The sequence below is a fragment of the Cydia amplana genome, chromosome 10 (genome assembly GCF_948474715.1).
Source record: "Cydia amplana chromosome 10, ilCydAmpl1.1, whole genome shotgun sequence".
NCBI lineage: Eukaryota > Metazoa > Arthropoda > Insecta > Lepidoptera > Tortricidae > Cydia > Cydia amplana.
This window is the reverse complement of record NC_086078.1, coordinates 3,000,128-3,020,615: the sequence shown is the minus strand read 5'-3', so window position 1 is coordinate 3,020,615 and position 20,488 is coordinate 3,000,128. Positions and strand designations below refer to the sequence as shown.

General features: G+C 37.4%; 1 protein-coding gene across 2 annotated transcripts in view; it reads left to right on the top strand.

Annotated features, from left to right (window-relative positions):
- Positions 1–3,712: 3,712 nt before the first annotated feature.
- The window catches only part of LOC134651306 (uncharacterized), a 113,613-nt gene continuing 96,837 nt past the window's right edge, over positions 3,713–20,488 (top strand). Inside the window, exon 1 of one of the 2 annotated variants that reach the window (XM_063506357.1) lies at positions 3,713–3,963. In XM_063506357.1, coding sequence (XP_063362427.1) covers positions 3,835–3,963 — 129 coding nt within the window. In that variant the 5' untranslated portion in view covers positions 3,713–3,834. Of the gene's footprint in view, positions 3,964–8,640; positions 8,783–20,488 lie in introns of those variants that run through there. The other variant, XM_063506358.1, reaches the window with a different exon arrangement.

Sequence of the window (20,488 nt, the reverse complement as noted above, 5' to 3'; positions counted from 1 at the left end):
AGGTAAGGCGTTTACACAAAGCGTGAGTACCTATACCACACCTACCTATACGCAATTTTACTTGTAAAATGCTGTGCCATGTGCATGGTACACGACGAACGCCAGCAACTTCGAAAATAAGTGTTTATTCTGCTGAGTCCTAATTAGACCTTGAGTAAGGTCCCTAGAGCTTCCAAAGATGTACCTACGTCACCACACGGGATTGTTACGCAATTTAAGGTCCTAGCTAAATTGGTTTTCCATACTTACGCTATGTAATGTCCAATTTAGCTAGAACCCTAAATGGCGTAACAATCACGGAGCGTGATGACTATACATCATGCGTTCTGTGTTTCGCTGTGAGGGTGCTGCATAATGTCATGACATGAAACCTCAAAACAGTGAATCCTTGTATACCTACTTAAGTAAGGCTGCCTGTCCACTGGAGCTGAGCGAGGCAGCGCAGCGAGAATAATCGACTCCTCTATGCAATTAATGTTTTAGGGCCGAAAACTTTTTTGTGAGCTTGCTTCACCGTACTACTAACTAATTTATCATCAAAACTAGTAGGTTATCACATAACATACCTACCTTCGCAACTTAACCTGAATTCAAATTCGAAAATTTTAATATTTTAATCAAATAATACTTTGTCTAGATATATCGATCACATGTTTATGGTTGTCATGAATATTTAACACCAATTATGAACTGTGTTATTTCCTCTTCATCTGGCGAACTAGTTTGTTTCGTCATGTCGGATGTATAGGTACCTACGCCGTAAATATTATTGTCATTGCTTGCGCGAACACAGACAACCCAGCAGGCCTAGCCAAGATCACTAAGGCCCACTTGCACCATCCCACTAACCCGGGGTTATGCGGTTAAACCGTTAACCTAATGTCAAATTGTACTGGTAACCATGGTAACTCCTGATTTAACCGGTTAACCCCGGGTTAGTGAAATGGTGCAAGGGGCGCTAAGATGTCAATCGTTGTTAGAAAACGCAATCGAAACTAAATCTGCCATCGCCAAATCAAGTTTTCCCCACTAGTGATTTTGCCCCACAACTCATTTGTCATTCGTCAATTCCAGACAACTAACTTTTACTTTCATAGTCATTCGTCATTTTATGGTTTTCAAGTGATATTTCCCGAAAGCAAATGCAAATACCAAAATCACTATAACTGCGCTGTGCCTGCGAACTTTTCTGGATCCCGACGTCACATCACTTGATGAAAATAGGACCAAATGTGTTCACTCACAAATGAAAAAAAAAAAACAAAATGTATATCATATACCAGTACTTGCTTAGTAATTAACACAATTTAGGTAGGTAAGTAAGTAAGTAAGGTAAGGTAAGTACCTACTCAATTTTGTGATAATATTAATATTTATTTTTCCGTTCTCCGGCCGAAAAGCGTCAACTTTCGGCATGCTGCGCGAAAACTTGTAGTTACCTACTTGTTTGCAATTGGAATATCACAAGATGAATTCAGTTTTCGGATATACTCTATTGATATTTTTGATCAAACTATAAACGACTTTATACAATTGAGATAATGTACAATTTTCGAATAGATGCGAAAATATTGTACGAGGTGGCTAAAGTATCTTTTTGGTATATCATTAGTCCGAATACTCCATTGGATTTGGTGGTGAGTGATTTGCTCGTCAAAAATGTATTTGTCTGTGTAGCTATTTAAATGCAATTCAGGTGAGACCATACTTTTGTTCATTTTATTCTCGATTGGTTGAAAATCTTTAGTTAGTATACATAGAATAATCTTTAATGATATACCGCGAACACGGCTACTTAAATAATGTGCTATTCAAAAACCATCAGGCGTTTATAATTTTCAATGGTTTTCATACAAATTCTCTGAAGACTGAAAATCGCCGTACAATAAGGCCTTTGAGAAAGTGACCCATGTGATTTTCAAGGATTTTCAGGATTATTCCAACCTACAGAAAAATATAAGCGCAAAGTCAGGAACTAATTACTGAAATACAAATTGACTAGTTATCCAATTGCGCCGATTTTTATTTGGTTGTCGATAATTTTTTTCGTTACATTTGGAAAAAAATTGGCTTGTTTGAAGAGCCCTTCATTCCTGGTAGAATAAATACGAAATCCCAATTTGGGAATAAAAAATGTATACCGTAAGTACCATACTTTTCCTCGCTGCAAGATTTTTAAATACTTTGAAAGCAAGTTAATTTATTACCTACGGAATATGGAAATCTATAAGATAGTCAAGCAAATCTTGTCAGTAGAAAAAGGCGCGAAATTCAAATTTCCTATGGGACGATATCCCTTCGCGCCTACATTTTTCAAATTTGCCACCTTTTTCTAATGACAAGATTTGCTTGACCATCTTATCTATAAAATAATAAACATTTTTTTTTTGGCCCAATTACATACTACCTATAATTTTCTCTCTATTCTATACACTTTTAGTATGATGGGCACGAGTTCGTAAATGAGTTCTAATTCTAATATGTACTTCTAATAAGCATCTCAGTTAGCGATGTGATGGACATCGTTAAATAACTAATTTAAGCAGCAAAATGGAAGTAAAACCATTAATATTGCATTGTGTCTTCAAAACTAATGAAAGCGGTCTTTAAAAGTCTATCTTAGGCAGCGTTCACAAGTAGTTAAACAATGTTACAATTCATTATCATCCTCCCGTTTGTCCCGGCATTTTGCCACGGCTCATGGGAGCCTGGGGTCCGCTTGGCAACTAATCCCAGGAATTGGCGTAGGCACTAGTTTTTACGAAACCGACTGCCATCTGACCTTGCAACCCAGAGGGTAAACTAGGCCTAATTGGGATTAGTCCGGTTTCCTCACGATGTTTTCCTTCACCGAAAGCGACTGGTAAATATCAAATGATATTTCGTACATAATTTCCGAAAAACTCATTGGTACGAGCCGGGATTTGAACCCGCGACCTCCGGATTGCAAAGCCGCACGCTCTTACCGCTAGGCCACCAGGCACCAGCGCTTTTTTAATAAACAATGTTATAATCATTTGTAGAAATACCGATCAAGAACCAATTGTGATTTCGAAAAGAAGTACCATTAAGCCGAAGTAGCATAGGTATGGCTATAATATATAAATAGGTTCTTAGAAAGATTCACCATGAATGGTGATTCACCATGAATGGGTGGTTTTCAGTTGTTCCCACACTAATCAAACATTATAAACACAACGTACGTCCTTGTATAAAGTATTTAGGTTAGTAAAATTACCTACTAACACACAGTTACATTTAGGACGCGCCCGCTCCGCATATCGAGTATGTAGGAACCTATTGTCCAAGTTGTATGCTTGTGACAATCAAAAAATATGTGTACAGCATATGAATTGCGCACGTATTCGATCCATCGTACCGTACGAATAAGGCAACAATAATGTACTGAACATTACTAACAGGGCCAGTTTTGTCCTGACTGCGTTTCGGATCGCATCGGAAAACCAATTTTACTTTTTTAAACTTCAAAGTTGGACGTCTACGTCCAAAACGCGCGTAATTAAAATTTAAAACTTTAAATTGTTTATAGTCTAAAAAAATATTAAGGCGATTTTCGAAGCTCTAGAATTTAATAAATACACTTTCTAAAGTTGCTAAAACTAAAACTAGATGCGTAATGACTTTAGAAGGTAATATATTCAGCAGCAGCAATTTATTCGGTCCGCGTCTTTAGATTTTATATAACAAACTTTATCTTTTCCGGTAGTAGATTTTTCTATGCATTTAGTTTAAGCACGTCCGCGGAGTACAGATATCGTGTCGTATATGTGGTTTGATGGACTCAGTGCATTGAAGGTTCAGTGAGAGTGAATTATGGACCGATATACAGTGAACCGGCGTTCGAAACGCAAGAAAGAGGGGTTCCTCACTAAATGGAAGGCAAAATATGTTGGGAGTATTTTACACAGGCGCTCCTGGGTCAGCACTGGATTTGATTTAAACGTGAGTAACTTTTCTGACGTACATATCCTTGTTACATATTGATACATAATTAAACGCTTGATTGAAGTTGATTGTTACATAAAACTACGTAAATAGCCGGTTAGAGTTAAATGTAATGATAGACGAGTGGTGCTCCTTGACTTAATCAATCAATGTTCAATACCATATGGAGTAAACAAGATATATCTACATTTGCCTACATGTAGGTACCTATATACGTTAGTAATTATTTCTCACAACGTACTGGTAAGTTACACGATTAGGTACTACGGCTAACGGCTAACGTAGGTGATGCGTTATTTTAGTAACGAAAGTGAAAACAAAACCAGAATATAATCAAAAACTCAGGTGCCAAGAGACCTAAGTTAACTAAATGCGGCTTAATTAATGCTTTAGTTATATTAATATTTATGTTAAAATCCATAACGCACTGCGGGCTCAGCACGGTTCCATTTTTATCGACTATCACTAAGCCCGTCACTTTCGCACTTACATACTTGTTAGAACGTGACAGGCATGGTGATAAATGATAAAAATGCGACCGTGCTACTAGGGCTGGACAGGTTAATTGCTATATAATATATATGAATAGATAATCTAATCACCAAGCCCCATATGACTAACCAATTGACTAAATCCAACAAAAATCAATATTACTATGCGCAAAACGTAGCCACTTTCCACTGGACATTACAAATATATCAATCTACTCACAATACGTGACTCCTTCCTTATTTGTCTGTCAAAGGCTATTGTGTACTTACATTCGTTGCTTATTGAATATACGAGAAAATGACCGTACTAGCTTTGCATCTCGCTTTACTATCGTATTTTAGATAAAGATGGTTGTTTGTTGGTATCAGCCGAGTTGCGTAAGATCTTTCTTGTGTGTATGTTTCACGTAACTTTTCTTGGTTGGAATCTTGGAATATTACCTAGTACTTACGTATCTATCGCAGTGGGGGGTTGTCGGCATTAGTCCATAAGTCTTCATCCCATATCCTAAAATATCTAATAGTAATAACATGATTGTAGAGTCTGTGCGGAAAGAGAAGAGTCGTGGAGTCTAAGGCAGCCCATACATTCTACGACGTCTTTCCGCACAGACTCTACCTTATGATTCTTATGTAAGTACTAGACTTAGGGGTCAATAAACGTATTTTTGGAACTGCAAGGCAGATAATGACTCCCACGGGATCTGAAATTAAACAGCGGAATTTCTATGGCCCGGGAATAAATTCAGACATTGTCTATTATCGATACAAAAAAATAGGTGTCATAGACAATGTTGAATTTACTTTACCACTTGGGATGCACCTTCAATTAAATAGTCCCTGAAATCTGTTAATAGGTACTCTCTCTTTTAATCTTCAGCAACATATTTTCTCCAGCAATAAGTATTAGCCGAAATAGCTGAAATTTCGGTATGGAAACCTACACTTACCTATACTTAATCTTAGAATTGGATGAGTAACGATCTAATGATACTCTTCATGTGAATAATATTTCAATATTTGCATTCCAATTCGGCTGCTAGTCACGTATTTGAATAGGTGCACATCATATTTTGCGCACCATTTAGGGCGCATTCCACACGGTCTGAAATTAAAAATCGGAGTCTCTTTGGGGGCTTCTATACAAAAACCAGATACCATAGCCATAGACTAAGCGTAGATTCCTATTTAATTAGGTAGAGTCTGTGCAGAAAGAGAAAAGTCGTAGAATGTATGGGCTCCCTTAGATTCCACGTATCTTATTGTCTTTCCGCACAGACTCTATATCGGGTGTTTTAACTGGTTTGCATTTGAAATCAAGTCCATATTCATAGGTATTTATTTTGATCCGTACAAACCATCCTCAGCCTATGTACCTGAATACACCGGCCCCGGCCACACCAAGCTTGTGAAATTTAATAAAACATGTTTTTCTTAAAGGTTCATAAAAACACCATGCCAGCGTCAGACTTTTTCCGTAGGCGGGATAAAATCTCTTCAATTATTGAGCCCATCTTCTAACCCGCTCAAACGTTCCGTAATTACGAAATTCCGGTGTAATTCGAGCAGTAAAACCAATAATAGCCGTGTAATTGAGCTGAGTGTTCTCACGAATGCAGTTGCGGTCCGAGATGCCCGTTTTGGTTTAGTTTATTATGTCAGCTACCTTAGCCTCTTGGGAACATGACAAAGCTTGTAAACTTTGGCTTAAAATATAAAACATATACATACAGAGAGATACGGTAGAGTTAGGTACCTACAGATGTAGTGCATTATAATTGTTTTCCTTCGTATTTTCTCGGAAACGTTCGTAGGTATTTGTCATGCTACTTCATTCAACCTCAGGACTTTTTGTACCGAGACTGACTGAAATAGCAAGACACGTTACGTTCGTACGTTTCCGTGAAAATACGAAGGAAAATAATTATGCACTACATCTGTACTTTGATTGTCCTTGTTCGTTACAGGGTGTTACAGGTACCTATAGTCGGTCAAACAACTTTGTCAGTAGAAAAGGCGCGAAATTCAAAGTTTCTATGGAACGATTACCCTTCGCTACATTGTTTATTTTGCCGCTTTTTTAACTGACGGAAATGGCTTGACAGACTTTATATTGAGGGAATATAAAAATGTTTTCTTTTGTTTATGGTGCTTTCGCCTAGTCTGAAAAAAACGCATTTTGTAAGGAGCATTTGATTATTCCGCTTGTGTTTACTAGTAAATAATAGTAGATGGACGATGCCATAACTTGATGAAAGATATTTTTACTAAATTTTTGGTTAGGAAGGTAGGGGTTAGGTATTAATATCCCTACATAACGTTCATACCTCTACATTTCGCACTACCACTCATACTATTTACCTACATCTACATATTTAGAATTGAGGTTCTCTCTTATCTTGTTACGGTTTCATTTATTAAATTAGTGTAGTTTAAATAATAAAAACATAATGTTTATTCACATGCCATCGCAGCTGAGCGTGACGGGTAAACGCTTGTTAAAATACACTTTTATTCATTCACTTTCATTTGCATATACTTATACTTATTATCTAGGCCACGCTAGAATGTTGTATTTCGTAGGTACGGTACATATATAGGTACCTATGTAAACATGTATAAGTACGTAAATATATATATATACATGTATAGTCGGTGGAGGTGCCGGGGCCCGGGATCGAGACCTGGATAGGGCAATTATTTGTGTGTTCCTGAGTTATGGAAGTACATACATATATCTATCTATGTACTTATGTATATCGTAGTCTAGTACCCATCCATTGCATAGTACAAGTTTTACTTAGTTTGGCTTTGGCGTTAGATCTATCTGTGTAAGATTGTCCCCACATATTTATTTATTTATTTTCTTTATTTTCGAGCAAATGAAACTATTGAAAGGAGCTCCAATTGTCTTGTATGTAGGTATCCAAAGTTTAAGGATATCGAAAGTGTTGACTATAAATAATAATTAACGTATCCTTACAACTTCCGGTTACAAAAAAAAACAACGGGTTGCACTCCGGGAGTGCCGACAGAAGTGAAAACTCAATGACTAGTCCAAAATGTCTGCAGCACTCCTTTCTATTGAAAAAGACTTCAATTCCGAAATTGCTGGTCAGTGATCGAGCTTGTTAAAAATTCGAAATTCAAATTTGTAGCGTTAATTGTTCAAAATTCGAATAGAAATTGTAAAGTTACCTTGCAGACCTCGCATCTAAATATATTTGGTCATGATATTTTGAGTTTTATTCACCGGTACTAGAGTTCACTGTTATTAGCGATTTGATCAAGATGTATTAGCTTTATTGAATTATATTTGAGTGATATAAAGTTAGAATGTAACTGTGAGATCCTCGTATTTCAGCCCGTACAGGCGTACAAGATTAGAACCTTTTTCATGTAATGTCATTGAGTTTTTCTTTATTGATTTAAATGCCATCTAAATGAGTGGCCATCTAAACCTTACGGTCACGTGATAGCCTTACGCTGTCTCGAGTTTATCATTTTTTCCCCACCTCAAAAAGTGCCCAGCGCCGCTAAAGAAGTTTTCACTTCAAAAAAAACAAATTAGAACCTAAATTGGTACATGGCCATAATATTATCTACTTAATTATAGTCCACAAGCAATCATAAATAACAACGTTGAGTTGTTGTGACAGCAGATTGTGCCAACACAGTTAGGTACTCTGATAGTATAGGTAATTACTAATTACTTAAGGTACTAGGCCGATTATGACTATTTCCTAATGAGTATGTTGTATATGCCAAGCGTGTTCTACAAAAACGCAAAGATATCCCTATCATAGATCTCGTCTAGGTGTATTGCACTGAAGATTAAACAAACTTACCATTTGCAGTTTAATTGCAACCTTATTTTTTCAATTTTGCGTCTTATCGGGTACGCAATAGAAGTGTAGCTTACGCGAATTTATTAAATTCGACTGCATGCCGGTACTATTGCGACAGACAAGTCCTACGGCGAAGTCAACGTTTCATACTTATAAACATTATGGTTAGTATGTTGCTTAGTTGCTACAGAGTGTTAGAAGGGAAAGGTCCGTGTTAAAAACAAAAAAACTTACAGAAACTCACGTGGATTATTTCAGTGCATTCTGTTTACAAACAAAGGAACGATAAAAACGCGGCAGTTTAAAAAGTTAAGTGACATTGACCCATAAATACAAAAAGTTTTTAAATTTCGGTGGCGTTCATAATTGACTTTGTTTTTTTTTTTTAATTTATGTGAAGGTCAAAGGTGAAGTGTCATTATGCCTCAGATTTTCTTTAAAAAAGTAATGGTGGTTCGGGAGCGAGCCGATCTCGAGGTAAGTTACTTTCACTTTTCGCGCCGCCTTGCCTTGCCGGTCCCTACCTGCGGACCTGCTGATTTATTTGATAAATGCTGGTTTATAAATAAATTTATAAGTAATAAATTTAAATTATCCACGTTTTACACTAGATTGCGAGATAATATAGGAAGTTACAAGTGTAACTGGACGAAGCGGTTTGGATGCTTTCACTGCAATCTCGATAAAATAGATACTATTATAAGATAAATGCTCGTTGAATAACAGCATTTTCAGGAAATAGAAGTAACTTTATGTTATGTTCATTTAATACCAAATGGTAGGTAATAATATGATATGTCTTGTAGTTTGAGTGCCTACTGATAAATACCAAATAAATTGCCGTTATTATTATAATTTTCTGTCGGGAATAACCATTTATTAAAGTGGAACTAATCAAAAAATCAAATATAAATAAAATTATAACCTTTTATACTTTTTTATGATGTCATTATAATTTTCTTAAAAATAGGTATTGCATTTCTACACGCCTAAGAGTTGTACTTTTTACGAACTTTAGCTACTTATCATGATATTTAAATCTCCACAACACATGTCCATTATAGATTAAGATATTTTATAGAGTTAATAAAGGTGCTTAAGGTACATTAGTTCAGTTCAGGTTCCTGTAGTTCATTAAAGCAATTCTATTTACGAGCTAGAACATTCATTTTCAACCTCTAACAAGATTGAATAAATTATTCATGCCATATTGCAGTCGGATGTCTAATGGGATTAATTTAATTCTAGTGGCACTTTTAGATAAATGTTAGGTTTGATTGCAACCGGACGACCTTGTGATAACCACAGCTATAAGTTGTGTTATAATGAAACCATTCACTATTTGAACAAATGAACTACTATATAATTATTTACAATCGATCGTGTTCTAATGAGAGAAAAGTTGGGTAACCCTTTTGTAGTGAATTTCCACGTTATTATTGTTAAGAATTAATAATTGTGAAGTAAGTGTGTCCCATTTCAAAAGCTAATTATCTCGCTATTATAAACAATATACTTTTTCTACGAGAAAATCGGCATATTTAAACAAACTAGGTATCTATTGTAAATTTAAGTCCCGTCGAAACGAAGTGCACGGGCGCTTAGTCGTTCGTTAATGTCTTTTTGTTGTATGGCCTAATTCATAAGGTCAATCAAAATATTCTTAATTTAGGTAGGTCTAGCAACAAGCAGAAGAAATATGTATAATACCTATTATGCGTCTAGTAAAAAAATGTAACCCGTAAGCTCGCAGTCTTTCCTAACCAATGATTACCAATACCTCTTCAAACAGGTTAATAGATCCATCGTCACAAGTAGTAGTGGATTAATTAAAATGACAGGTTGGTGTCATGTGTCAATAGACAATTGACGAAAAGATGACAGGTGAACTGCGGTTGGTTTTGAAACAACCTGTCAATCTGATAAAACAATGGAATGAAGTTGTGCTACATTTGTGCACACATCACTTAATCACGGACTTAGGATTAATTATCCGCTGCGAAACTGGAAATTGTGATTACGAATTACAGCTGGTATATATGTCGTAGTCAGATCGTATAATCCGCTTGACGAGTTTTTAAGGGCTAATTTTTCGTAACTTTAACTTTTACAAACATGTAACTTGCAGGCCATTATGTATTTATGTACCTAATTACTGTAATTACCTACCTAACATGTAATAAAATGGAGTGTAAACACAAGAATACCTACATGGCACTTAGCAAAGATGCGTAATTTGTAAAATATTTAATATAAATGCAATTACCTACTAAATTTTTAAATTGTGTCATATCATTATTGCCTTGCGCTCGCTCCTTATTATAGTTGTTTTTGTAATAATGTTAAAACCCTGACATTATTATGTTAACGCGCAATAACGATGATAATACCTATTGATAATTTGCAATTTCGAGAAATTTTATCGAAACTAAATATGCGCATATATTTCGACGATACTTGTGCAGTGGTTCACACACGGTTCACTGATAGGTGTTGAAATCAAATTATTATTGTATTTTGCATTTCCGAATACGCTCCTAGAAATATTAAATGTTCTTTTTCAAGATGATTTATAGAGTCACTGATTAAGACGAAGCTAAAGAATCAAGATCCACTTTTTCATCAGTTTAGATCGAAACTGGTTCTACCATCATTAACCTAACCTGATCCTTATTGCAACGATATAAGACCCATCAAAGGTCATTCGAGTTGTGCTGTAGATCCATCACACTGATACGGATCTGGTGCGTGAGTGAGACAACAGTATGCAAGTATATAGCAATGTCCCTCTCGCTCAGCATCCAATGTGAAGATCGCTTTAGTACATCGCATCAGATCCTGATAAATAGGCGAGAAAAAGCTGGTATCCATCTTAATGACCTTGTCCGTTTAACATTCTAGAAAGGAGAAATAATAGAGCTGGCTTTCATAACGGGTTGTGTGGGACATGTTTACTAGTAGGAATACTTAGGTAATAATAATCTCTGGCAAGCCGAAGGTATTTTGGCTTTCCTTTTCTTCATGAAAATTAGATCTACCTATATGTATACCTTTATAGCTCATTTAGCTTAAGGGGCCCACTGATTACCAGTCCGCCGGACGATATCGGCCTGTCAGTTGTTACTTGTTCGGAACTGTCAACTTTTTGTTCTAACTTCCAATCTTTATAGGTCACAGACAAGACATCCTCTAGACTGAGCATAGTAACGCTACCCCCTCTGCCACTTATACGGTAGTTTTACTCCATCTTCGAGTCAATCCCGTGCCGTGATTGGTCCGTGTCTTTGAACGGACCAATCAAGGCATGGGATTCGCTCATCTCGTCCCCCCGCACCCCCGTATTTTTGGCAGCATCGGTTTCATGAAATAATTGCTCTAAACTCAGTCTAGAGGATTCCTAGTCTATGTTATAGGTACTTTGGCTTGGCACCACTGGCGCAGTCTGCAGCCTAAACTGTTTGACGGAACACAAAGGTGGCATTAGATTCGTTTCAGTATTGGGAGGTATCATAAGATATTCTAACAAACTGTTTTTTAGGGTTCCGGACCCCAAAAGCAAAAAACGAATAGGATCCGTCGTGCGTCTGTATATAATGTCTGTCTGTCCGACCATTTATCTGCGAAACTACTGTCTAAAATTTGGAAAAAAATATACAAAATAGTTCTTTACCTATAGATAGCTACAGCCTACAGGAAAACATATTAGAAATGTGCAGTCAAGCGTGAGTCGGACTAAATGTACGGAACCCTTGGAACGCGATTCCGACTCGCACTTGACCGGTTTTTTTTTTTAATCTACTGGCTTCAACTAGCTACGTAGTACGTACCACGTATATCGGTATGTTGGTACCTTTGATACATGACAGTCACACATCACCGCGCTCCGAATCAGAGCGGATCGACCCGTTGCGTAACGATCTTGAGAACCGGTGACAAACCTACAACCGGGCGCCTAGCCAAGGTGACAATCGCTTGCGCTACGACAACGAAACGCTTTGTGTCTCTCTATCACTCTTCCATATTAGTGCGACTATGACAGTTGCGTTTCGTTCGCTACGGAGCGTAAACGATTGGCATGTTGGTTACGCACTCTATAACACAAAATAACGTATAAGTGTTGTACTTACATGGCTTGAAGACATGTCGTTTTATACTTGCATGTTGCCCGTTACAGCTGTTACAAGATATGTTAAAGTTACAGTTAAAATAGCTTATTTAACAGATTTAGATACTGATTAGCACGTTTTATGGCGATGCGTTTTAAGCAAACATTAGTCTTAAAGTAAGAACGCTAAGCACTAAGAATTTCGTAGGTTGACCCGTTCCCATCTTATCTTATAGTATTAAACAAAGTCGCTTCGCGCTGTCTGTCTGTCCCTATGTATTCTTAGATCTTTAAAACTACGCAACGGATTTTGATGCGGTTTTTAGGGTTCCGTAGCCAAATGGCAAAAAACGGAACCCTTATAGATTCGTCAAGTCTGTCTGTCTGTCCGTCTGTCCGTCTGTCCGTCTGTCTGTCCGTCCGTATGTCACAGCCACTTTTCTCCGAAACTATAAGAACTATACTGTTGAAACTTGGTAAGTAGATGTATTCTGTGAACCGCATTAAGATTTTCACACAAAAATAGAAAATAAACAATAAATTTTTGGGGTTCCCCATACTTCGAACTGAAACTCAAAAAATTTTTTTTCATCAAACCCATACGTGTGGGGTATCTATGGATAGGTCTTCAAAAATGATATTGAGGTTTCTAATATCATTTTTTTCTAAACTGAATAGTTTGCGCGAGAGACACTTCCAAAGTGGTAAAATGTGTGTCCCCCCCCCCTATAACTTCTAAAATAAGAGAATGATAAAACTAAAAAAAATATATGATGTACATTACCATGTAAACTTCCACCGAAAATTGGTTTGAACGAGATCTAGTAAGTAGTTTTTTTTTTATACGTCATAAATATAATAAAGCTGAAGAGGGTCGAAAGTCTGTACATGGAAGATATTCGAAAAAAAGTTGGTTGGGGATACTTAGAATCGATAACAGAACACGTTCCAACAGTTTTTAGAATTTTTGTCTGTTTGTCTGTTTATCTGTTTATCTGTTTATCTGTTTGTCTGTTTATCTGTTTATTTGACCGCGCATCACGTGAAAACGGCTGAACGGATTTTGATGCAAACTTTACTAATCTGTCAAGAAAATCCCTGGCCCTATTTTAGGCTAGAAAAATTCAACCCCTAAAAGGGGGTGGTGGCCACTACACTCAATTAAGTTATGTTTGCACCTGAATCTTATGGCGCTAACTTAAGAAAGTGGTGCAAACTTTTTTTTTGTGTATGTACTTTGTAAAAAAAACAAAAAATTTCTTAGTTAATGTCAAACGTCTTTTCAAATACATATTAAATCACATTTATAGACGGGTCTATCGCAGGTCCATTGACAATAATTAACATTATGTGAAGTGGGTGGTTTGAAAATATGATGTCTACCCCAAACTTTTTCATACACTTTTCGTCGGGTAGTTGCACAAATCTCTGTTTTGACATTTTGTTGGGACATCAGTTAGCCGCGACCACGACCAGTGAAACCTGTGTCGAAACGTCGGTAAATAACGGTAATAAAATACATTTCGAGATAGGCCCGTCTATATATAAATGTGAGTTAATATGTGTTCAAAACGCGAAAGTTTTTAAATTTTAAATAGGTATTATGTCTTTGTAAGTGTCAAACAATTTGGGACTTGCATTTTAAACGCGTCACCATACCTTTCCGAAAAAAAACAATTTTCTCGCGAAATTCTCGCAACGTATTGAGGTTACAAGGTAGCACGGTCTCAGGAATCTGAGGAAGAATCGGAGACGTTCACGCAGTGCGAAGAACGGTTGACCGCTCAGCGGATTCGCACGACAGACGTGCTCGACGGTAAGTACTGTGGTGTATCAGCGGGTACTGGAGAGAGTCGTACGTCTATACTTACCTACACATGCGCGGATATTGGCAGAAATCAAAAGTGAACAGGCAGTATATACCTAAATCCATTAACACTGTCTTGGATGAAGGCAACGCCACAACAGACCCTCTGGAGTTCCTAAACTCATTGAGTGCTTCAGGACTCCCAGCACACACATTAACCTACATTAATACTATTGTTCTGTGTTTAAGCACTGACAACCTGGACGCTTCGGGCCTTCCGCCCTACGCGGAGCTCGGCCTTCGGCCTTCGCACTTAGACACTTATACTATTGTTCTGTAAGGGCCCGGCCACATGTCAGCGGTGCGGCGCCGCCGCCGCCGCGCGGCGCGGCACCGCAGAAATCTGCGACGCCGCAAACCGCTCTGCGGCGGCGCCCGCCGCAACGCAAAATTTTGCGGTGCCGCGCTGCGGCGCCGCAAAGCGGTGCGCGGCGCCGCGCGCGGTGCCGCAAAGCGGTGAGTTTCGCCGCGCGCGGTGCCGCCGAGCGGCGTGCGGCGTCGCAGATTTCTGCGGTGCCGCGCCGGTATTTTCTTTTGAAATGATTTGTATCTTCATTCATTATACGAAGATATGGGTTCACCCAAAATTTTCTTTTCAATTGTTTTTTTATTTCTGCGCCTTCTTAATAGCGCTGGCAGTACACCGAGAAATTCAGTAAAATGCTGCAAATGATGTTAAAGGTATGAAAATCGGTACGATTGATCTTTAGGACATTTGAAACAATTTGACCCGAAGCACCATTAAATAAAAAAAGCGGCCAAGTGCGAGTCGGACTCGCCCATGAAGGGTTCCGTATTTAGGCGATTTATGACGTATTAAAAAAAACTACTTACTAGATCTCGTTCAAACCAATTTTCGGTGGAAGTTTACATGGTAATGTACATCATATATTTTTTTTAGTTTTATCATTCTCTTATTTTAGAAGTTAGGGGGGGGGGGGGGACACATTTTACCAGTTTGGAAGTGTCTCTCGCGCAAACTATTCAGTTTAGAAAAAAATGATATTAGAAACCTCAATATCATTTTTGAACACCTATCCATAGATACCCCACACGTATGGGTTTGATGAAAAAAAAAATTGAGTTTCAGTTCGAAGTATGGGGAACCCCAAAAATTTATTGTTTTTTTTCTATTTTTGTGTGAAAATCTTAATGCGGTTCACAGAATACATCTATTTACCAAGTTTCAACAGTATAGTTCTTATAGTTTCGGAGAAAAGTGGCTGTGACATACGGACGGACAGACAGACGGACAGACGGACGGACAGACAGACAGACATACATGACGAATCTATAAGGGTTCCGTTTTTTGCCATTTGGCTACGGAACCCTAAAAACGAGATGAGTTATCTTTTTTTGTATGGAATTTGAAAAAACTGTTTTGAAACCTATCGTGTGTGGTAAATTAAACGAAAGGGCTTTCTGAGCCAATTCCAAAAATATCATATCGTTACATTTCAGTCATTTTTTTAATTATAATAAAAATAATTTTCAAAACATACCAAGTTTGGGCTTCTCCAGATACAATACCGTTCAATATTTTTTTGTAAAATATACCTCAAATTATACCTAATATCCTCATATCTAACCCTAAGAAAGCAATTTTGAAAATAATTGCATGAAATATGTTTTTTTTTAATTTTCAATTTTACAAAGTGTGATCTATGAATCTCTCAATTAAATATTTAAATAGAAAGCATAAAATTAATATAAGTATAAAAGTGGTGATTACACGAAGTATCGTAAAAGTACCAAAAAGATACTGCGTGTATGCACAAATACTTTTTTGGGGAATAGACTAAAGACTTGTCTTGACAACTATAACAAAGGGTTTAAAGGTGTGTGTACGACCTTTTAAATGACAAATAAAGGTACGGGAGTAGAAAAAATTAAAACAAATATACTAAATGTAAATATTTTCAAAATTGCTTTATTAGAATTAGATATGAGGATATTAGGTATAATTTGAGGTATATTTAACAAAAATAGTAGTTTATGTGACTGCTACATAATGAGAGGCATCAAAATACGAGTGTGGGTTTAAGAAACGAACGTTAGTGAGTTTCTTAATAGGATCACACGAGTTTTAATGCCTAATTATGTACAGTTACATACACTACTTTATCTAAACACATAAAACTAATTAAAAGATAAACTGTACGCTAAATGACGGTGAATGAAAACTTTTTTCACGCATGTCACGCATCCATAGTTTTTATTTAATTCCTAGACAAAAGAATAGAGTTCCTATTCTCATGTCACTCGAGATCAAATATCGTGCGGTTAATATTAAAAAATATACTAAACTGACGTTTCATATCGATAACTGTTTTTTTTTAATATCTATGGATACTAGAATAGAGACCCACTTGAGTTTTGACTGCTGTTCCAAATTTAAACTCATAACGATACTAAAAATTTGTAACGTTATAATTACTTATAACATTACAGTACAAATTTTCCTACTACCATAGATAAGAAAGTTTTCATAGTAAAATTGGTTGTAATAAAGCTGGTCATTTCCTACGGTTTCTGAACGCATTATAGAGCACTAATTACATGTGTGTAGATAAAAATTTTAACGGTATTGTATCTGGAGAAACCCAAACTTGGTATGTTTTGAAAAATATTTTTTATTATAATTTAAAAAAAATGACTCAAATGTAATGATGTGATATATTTTTGGAATCGGCTTGAAAGACCTTTCGTTTAATACTACACACGATAGGTTTCTAAACAATTTTTTTTAAACAAAAAAAAAGATGACGTCATAACTCCTCTCGTTTTTTTTATTCTCGTTTTTTTTATTTTTTTTAAACGAAAAAAAAGATGACGTCATAACTCCTCTAGTTTTTTTTATTTGTTGGTGCTTCGGGTCAAATTGTTTCAAATGTCCTAAAGATCAATCGTACCGATTTTCACACCTTTAACACCATTTGCAGCGTTTTTTGGCGAAACGCTATCGCTATAACAACAGCAAGAGCAGAAAACGTGTGAAGGAATCCATGTCTGATTAAACAACTGGTAGTCGAATTTTATTCTTTACTATGCAGCGTGGCATCGCACGCGACGCCGCACGCCGCTTGGCGGCACCGCGCGCGGCGAAACTCACCGCTTTGCGGCACCGCGCGCGGCGAAACGCACCGCTTTGCGGCACCGCGCGCGGCGCCGCGCACCGCTTTGCGGCGCCGCAGCGCGGCACCGCAAAATTTTGCGTTGCGGCGGGCGTCGCCGCAGATTTCTGCGGTGCCGCGCCGCGCGGCGGCGGCGGCGCCGCACCGCTGACATGTGGCCGGGCCCTAATTAAGCACTGACATCCAGGACGCTTCGGGCCTTCGGCCCTACGCGGAGCTCGGCCTTCGGCTTTCGCATTAGATATCCACACCAAAATTCAACCATTGCGGCTGTGTCCCTGACATAATAGCCTCTCTCAATTTTTTCTATCAAAAAAATTCGCGCTCGCTACGCTCGCGTTTTTAACTTTTAAGGTTAAGCCTACTTTGATAAAGGTGGCATTCTGGGCACCCTACCGAGTGACTACTACTACGACTTAAGCATTGACATTCTGGACGCTTCGGGCCTTCGACTCTACATGAAGCTCGGCCTTCGGCCTTCGAATTTAGACACTTATACTATTGTTCTGTGTTTAAGCACTGACATCCTGGACGCTTCGGGCCTACGGCTTTCGCATTTAGACACTGATGCCATTGTTCTGTGATTAAGCACTGACATCCTGGACGCTTCGGGCCTTCGGCCCTACATGGAACTCGGCCTTCCAGATATCCACACCAAAATTTCACGTAAACCACTGCGGCTATATCCCTGACATAGCCTCTCTTCTTTCAAATCCTATTCTATCAAAAAAAAATTCGCGCTCGCTTCGCTCGCGTTTTTAATACGATTTTAAAGGTTAAGCCTCATTTGATAAAGGTGGCATTCTGATGGGCACCCTACTGAGCGACTACTACTACGACTTAAGCATTGACATCCTGGACGCTTCGAGCCTTCGGCCCTACGCGGAGCTCGGCCTTCGGCCTTCGCATTTAGACACTGATACCATTGTTCTGTGATTAAGCACTGACATCCTGGACGCTTCGGGCCTTCGACCCTACACGAAGCTCGGCCTTCGGCCTTCGTATTTAGACACTTATACTATTGTTCTGTGCTTAAGCACTGACAGCCTGGACGCTTCGGGCCTTCGGCCCTACATGGAGCTCGGCCTTCGGCTTTTGCATTATTTAGATATCCACACCAACGTTTCACGTAAACCATTGCGGCTGTGTCCCTGACATAGCATCTCTCAATTTTTTTTCTATCAAAAAAATTTCGCGCTCGCTACGCTCGCGTTTTTAATACGATTTTAAGGGTTACGCCGTACTTTAATAAAGATGGCATTCTGGGCACCCTACCAAGCGACTACGACTTAGGCCAATTTTTTTTAATTTAAGTGTTATTTAATAAATAACACTTAAATTAAAAAGTTATAATTCAACATTTTTTTACACTGTTAAAAGTAATCCCCGGTACATTCATATATGTAGATATTTGATATCTATAATATTCTCCTTTCCTCTAATCTTACTTCTAACTAATATAATATTAGACCTAAATTCGAAAGTTTGTTAGGAAGTATGGATTTCTATGTGTATAATTCTTAATTTATCATGCTCAGAATGATTTGACTGGAGGACAGAATCGGATGATATTTGCCATGGACATGATTTGGATAGGTACAGTCAAGGACGTAAAAATACAAAAGTAGTACTGTATTGTCCGTTATACACCTACTACTCTGTGTCATTTAAATCACGTCTAATATTGGAATAAGGGCGAAAAAAACTATTGGTTTTGGAGTGTAGTTTTGTTTAGTGGTACCTACCTAATTGTAAAATATTTTATCTGGACTTCAGTCCGCTAATCGTATCCATCTGTCAACTTTACTTCAAGTTCCGCCTCCAGGGGAGAGAAAGAGAAATTAGAGATCAATTAGCTTACTGACACAGACCGAATTCCACGCGGGCGGAGCCGCGGGCACAGCTAGTACGTCATAAATCGCCTAAATACGGAACCCTTCATGGGCGAGTCCGACTCGCACTTGGCCGCTTTTTTTAATAGAGTGATTCATGAGGAAGGTATAATTTGTTAACCCGTGCGAAGCCGAGGCGGGTCGGTATATTGCTGCCCCGAAAATGATGCCGGCGGTTAATGCTGCAGCGAACAGGACAGCAATAGCAGGATAGAGATAGAAAATTGCAAGTCAATGTACGAAATTCTTCGTGCTCAGCATCCTTACTTTAAACGAGAATAACAGATGTTTCAACAATAACGATTGACGCCTTCATTTTAAACGTTCATTCAATTCATTTCAATCATTTTTAAACGGTGCAAATGGTTTACCATCTCATTCAATTTGATCTAATGATTATTGGCTCCTTGAATTTGACTGGAAACAAATTGATGGCCACTTTTGAGTGCAAATAATTGTTATGCATTTGTTGTTGTCTGGTTAGATGATTACCTTTCTTAAGCAGAGAGACAGCGAAGTAAAGAAAATGTTGAAACTTTATGAGATAAAAGCTCGGAAAAAAGTATCATGCGGCTGAGTAAACAAGGTAAACAATATTATTTAATTATTTGACATTTAGATTTTATTCTAGAAACATTCTAGACTAGTATTTTTTATACAATTTTTTTTTCATGTTTGACGATCCTTTTGTGAAATTCTTAATTTAATTTAATTTGTGTTTAATTTGATTTGTATAATAATCCAATATTCTTATGGAATAATAACATCAATAAATTGCTCTGATAATTAGCTTATAGTAGTTTATGCAACAGTGATATAATAAGGGTTCTTAAAATTCAAGGGTCGAAGTTACAAAACGAGACGTAGTCGAGTTTTGTAAAAAAAGACCCGAGAATTTTAAGAACCAATTATGAGCTGTTGCATACATTACTTTTTCTATGACAGCTGCAGCAACAAAAAAAAAAAAAAAAGAGTTATTATTTAAAAAAAAAGAGTTATTATTAAAAAAAAAGAGTTATTATTTAAAAAAAATTGAGTTATTATTTAAAAAAAAAAAAGAGTTATTATTGTAAATGAAAACATACCTCTTTCAATCAAGATGATCGGAACTTGTATCTTTAAAAAAAATAAAGCAGTTGTATTATACTCATAAGATGACTGCTAGCAGTCATCTTATGAGCCTAT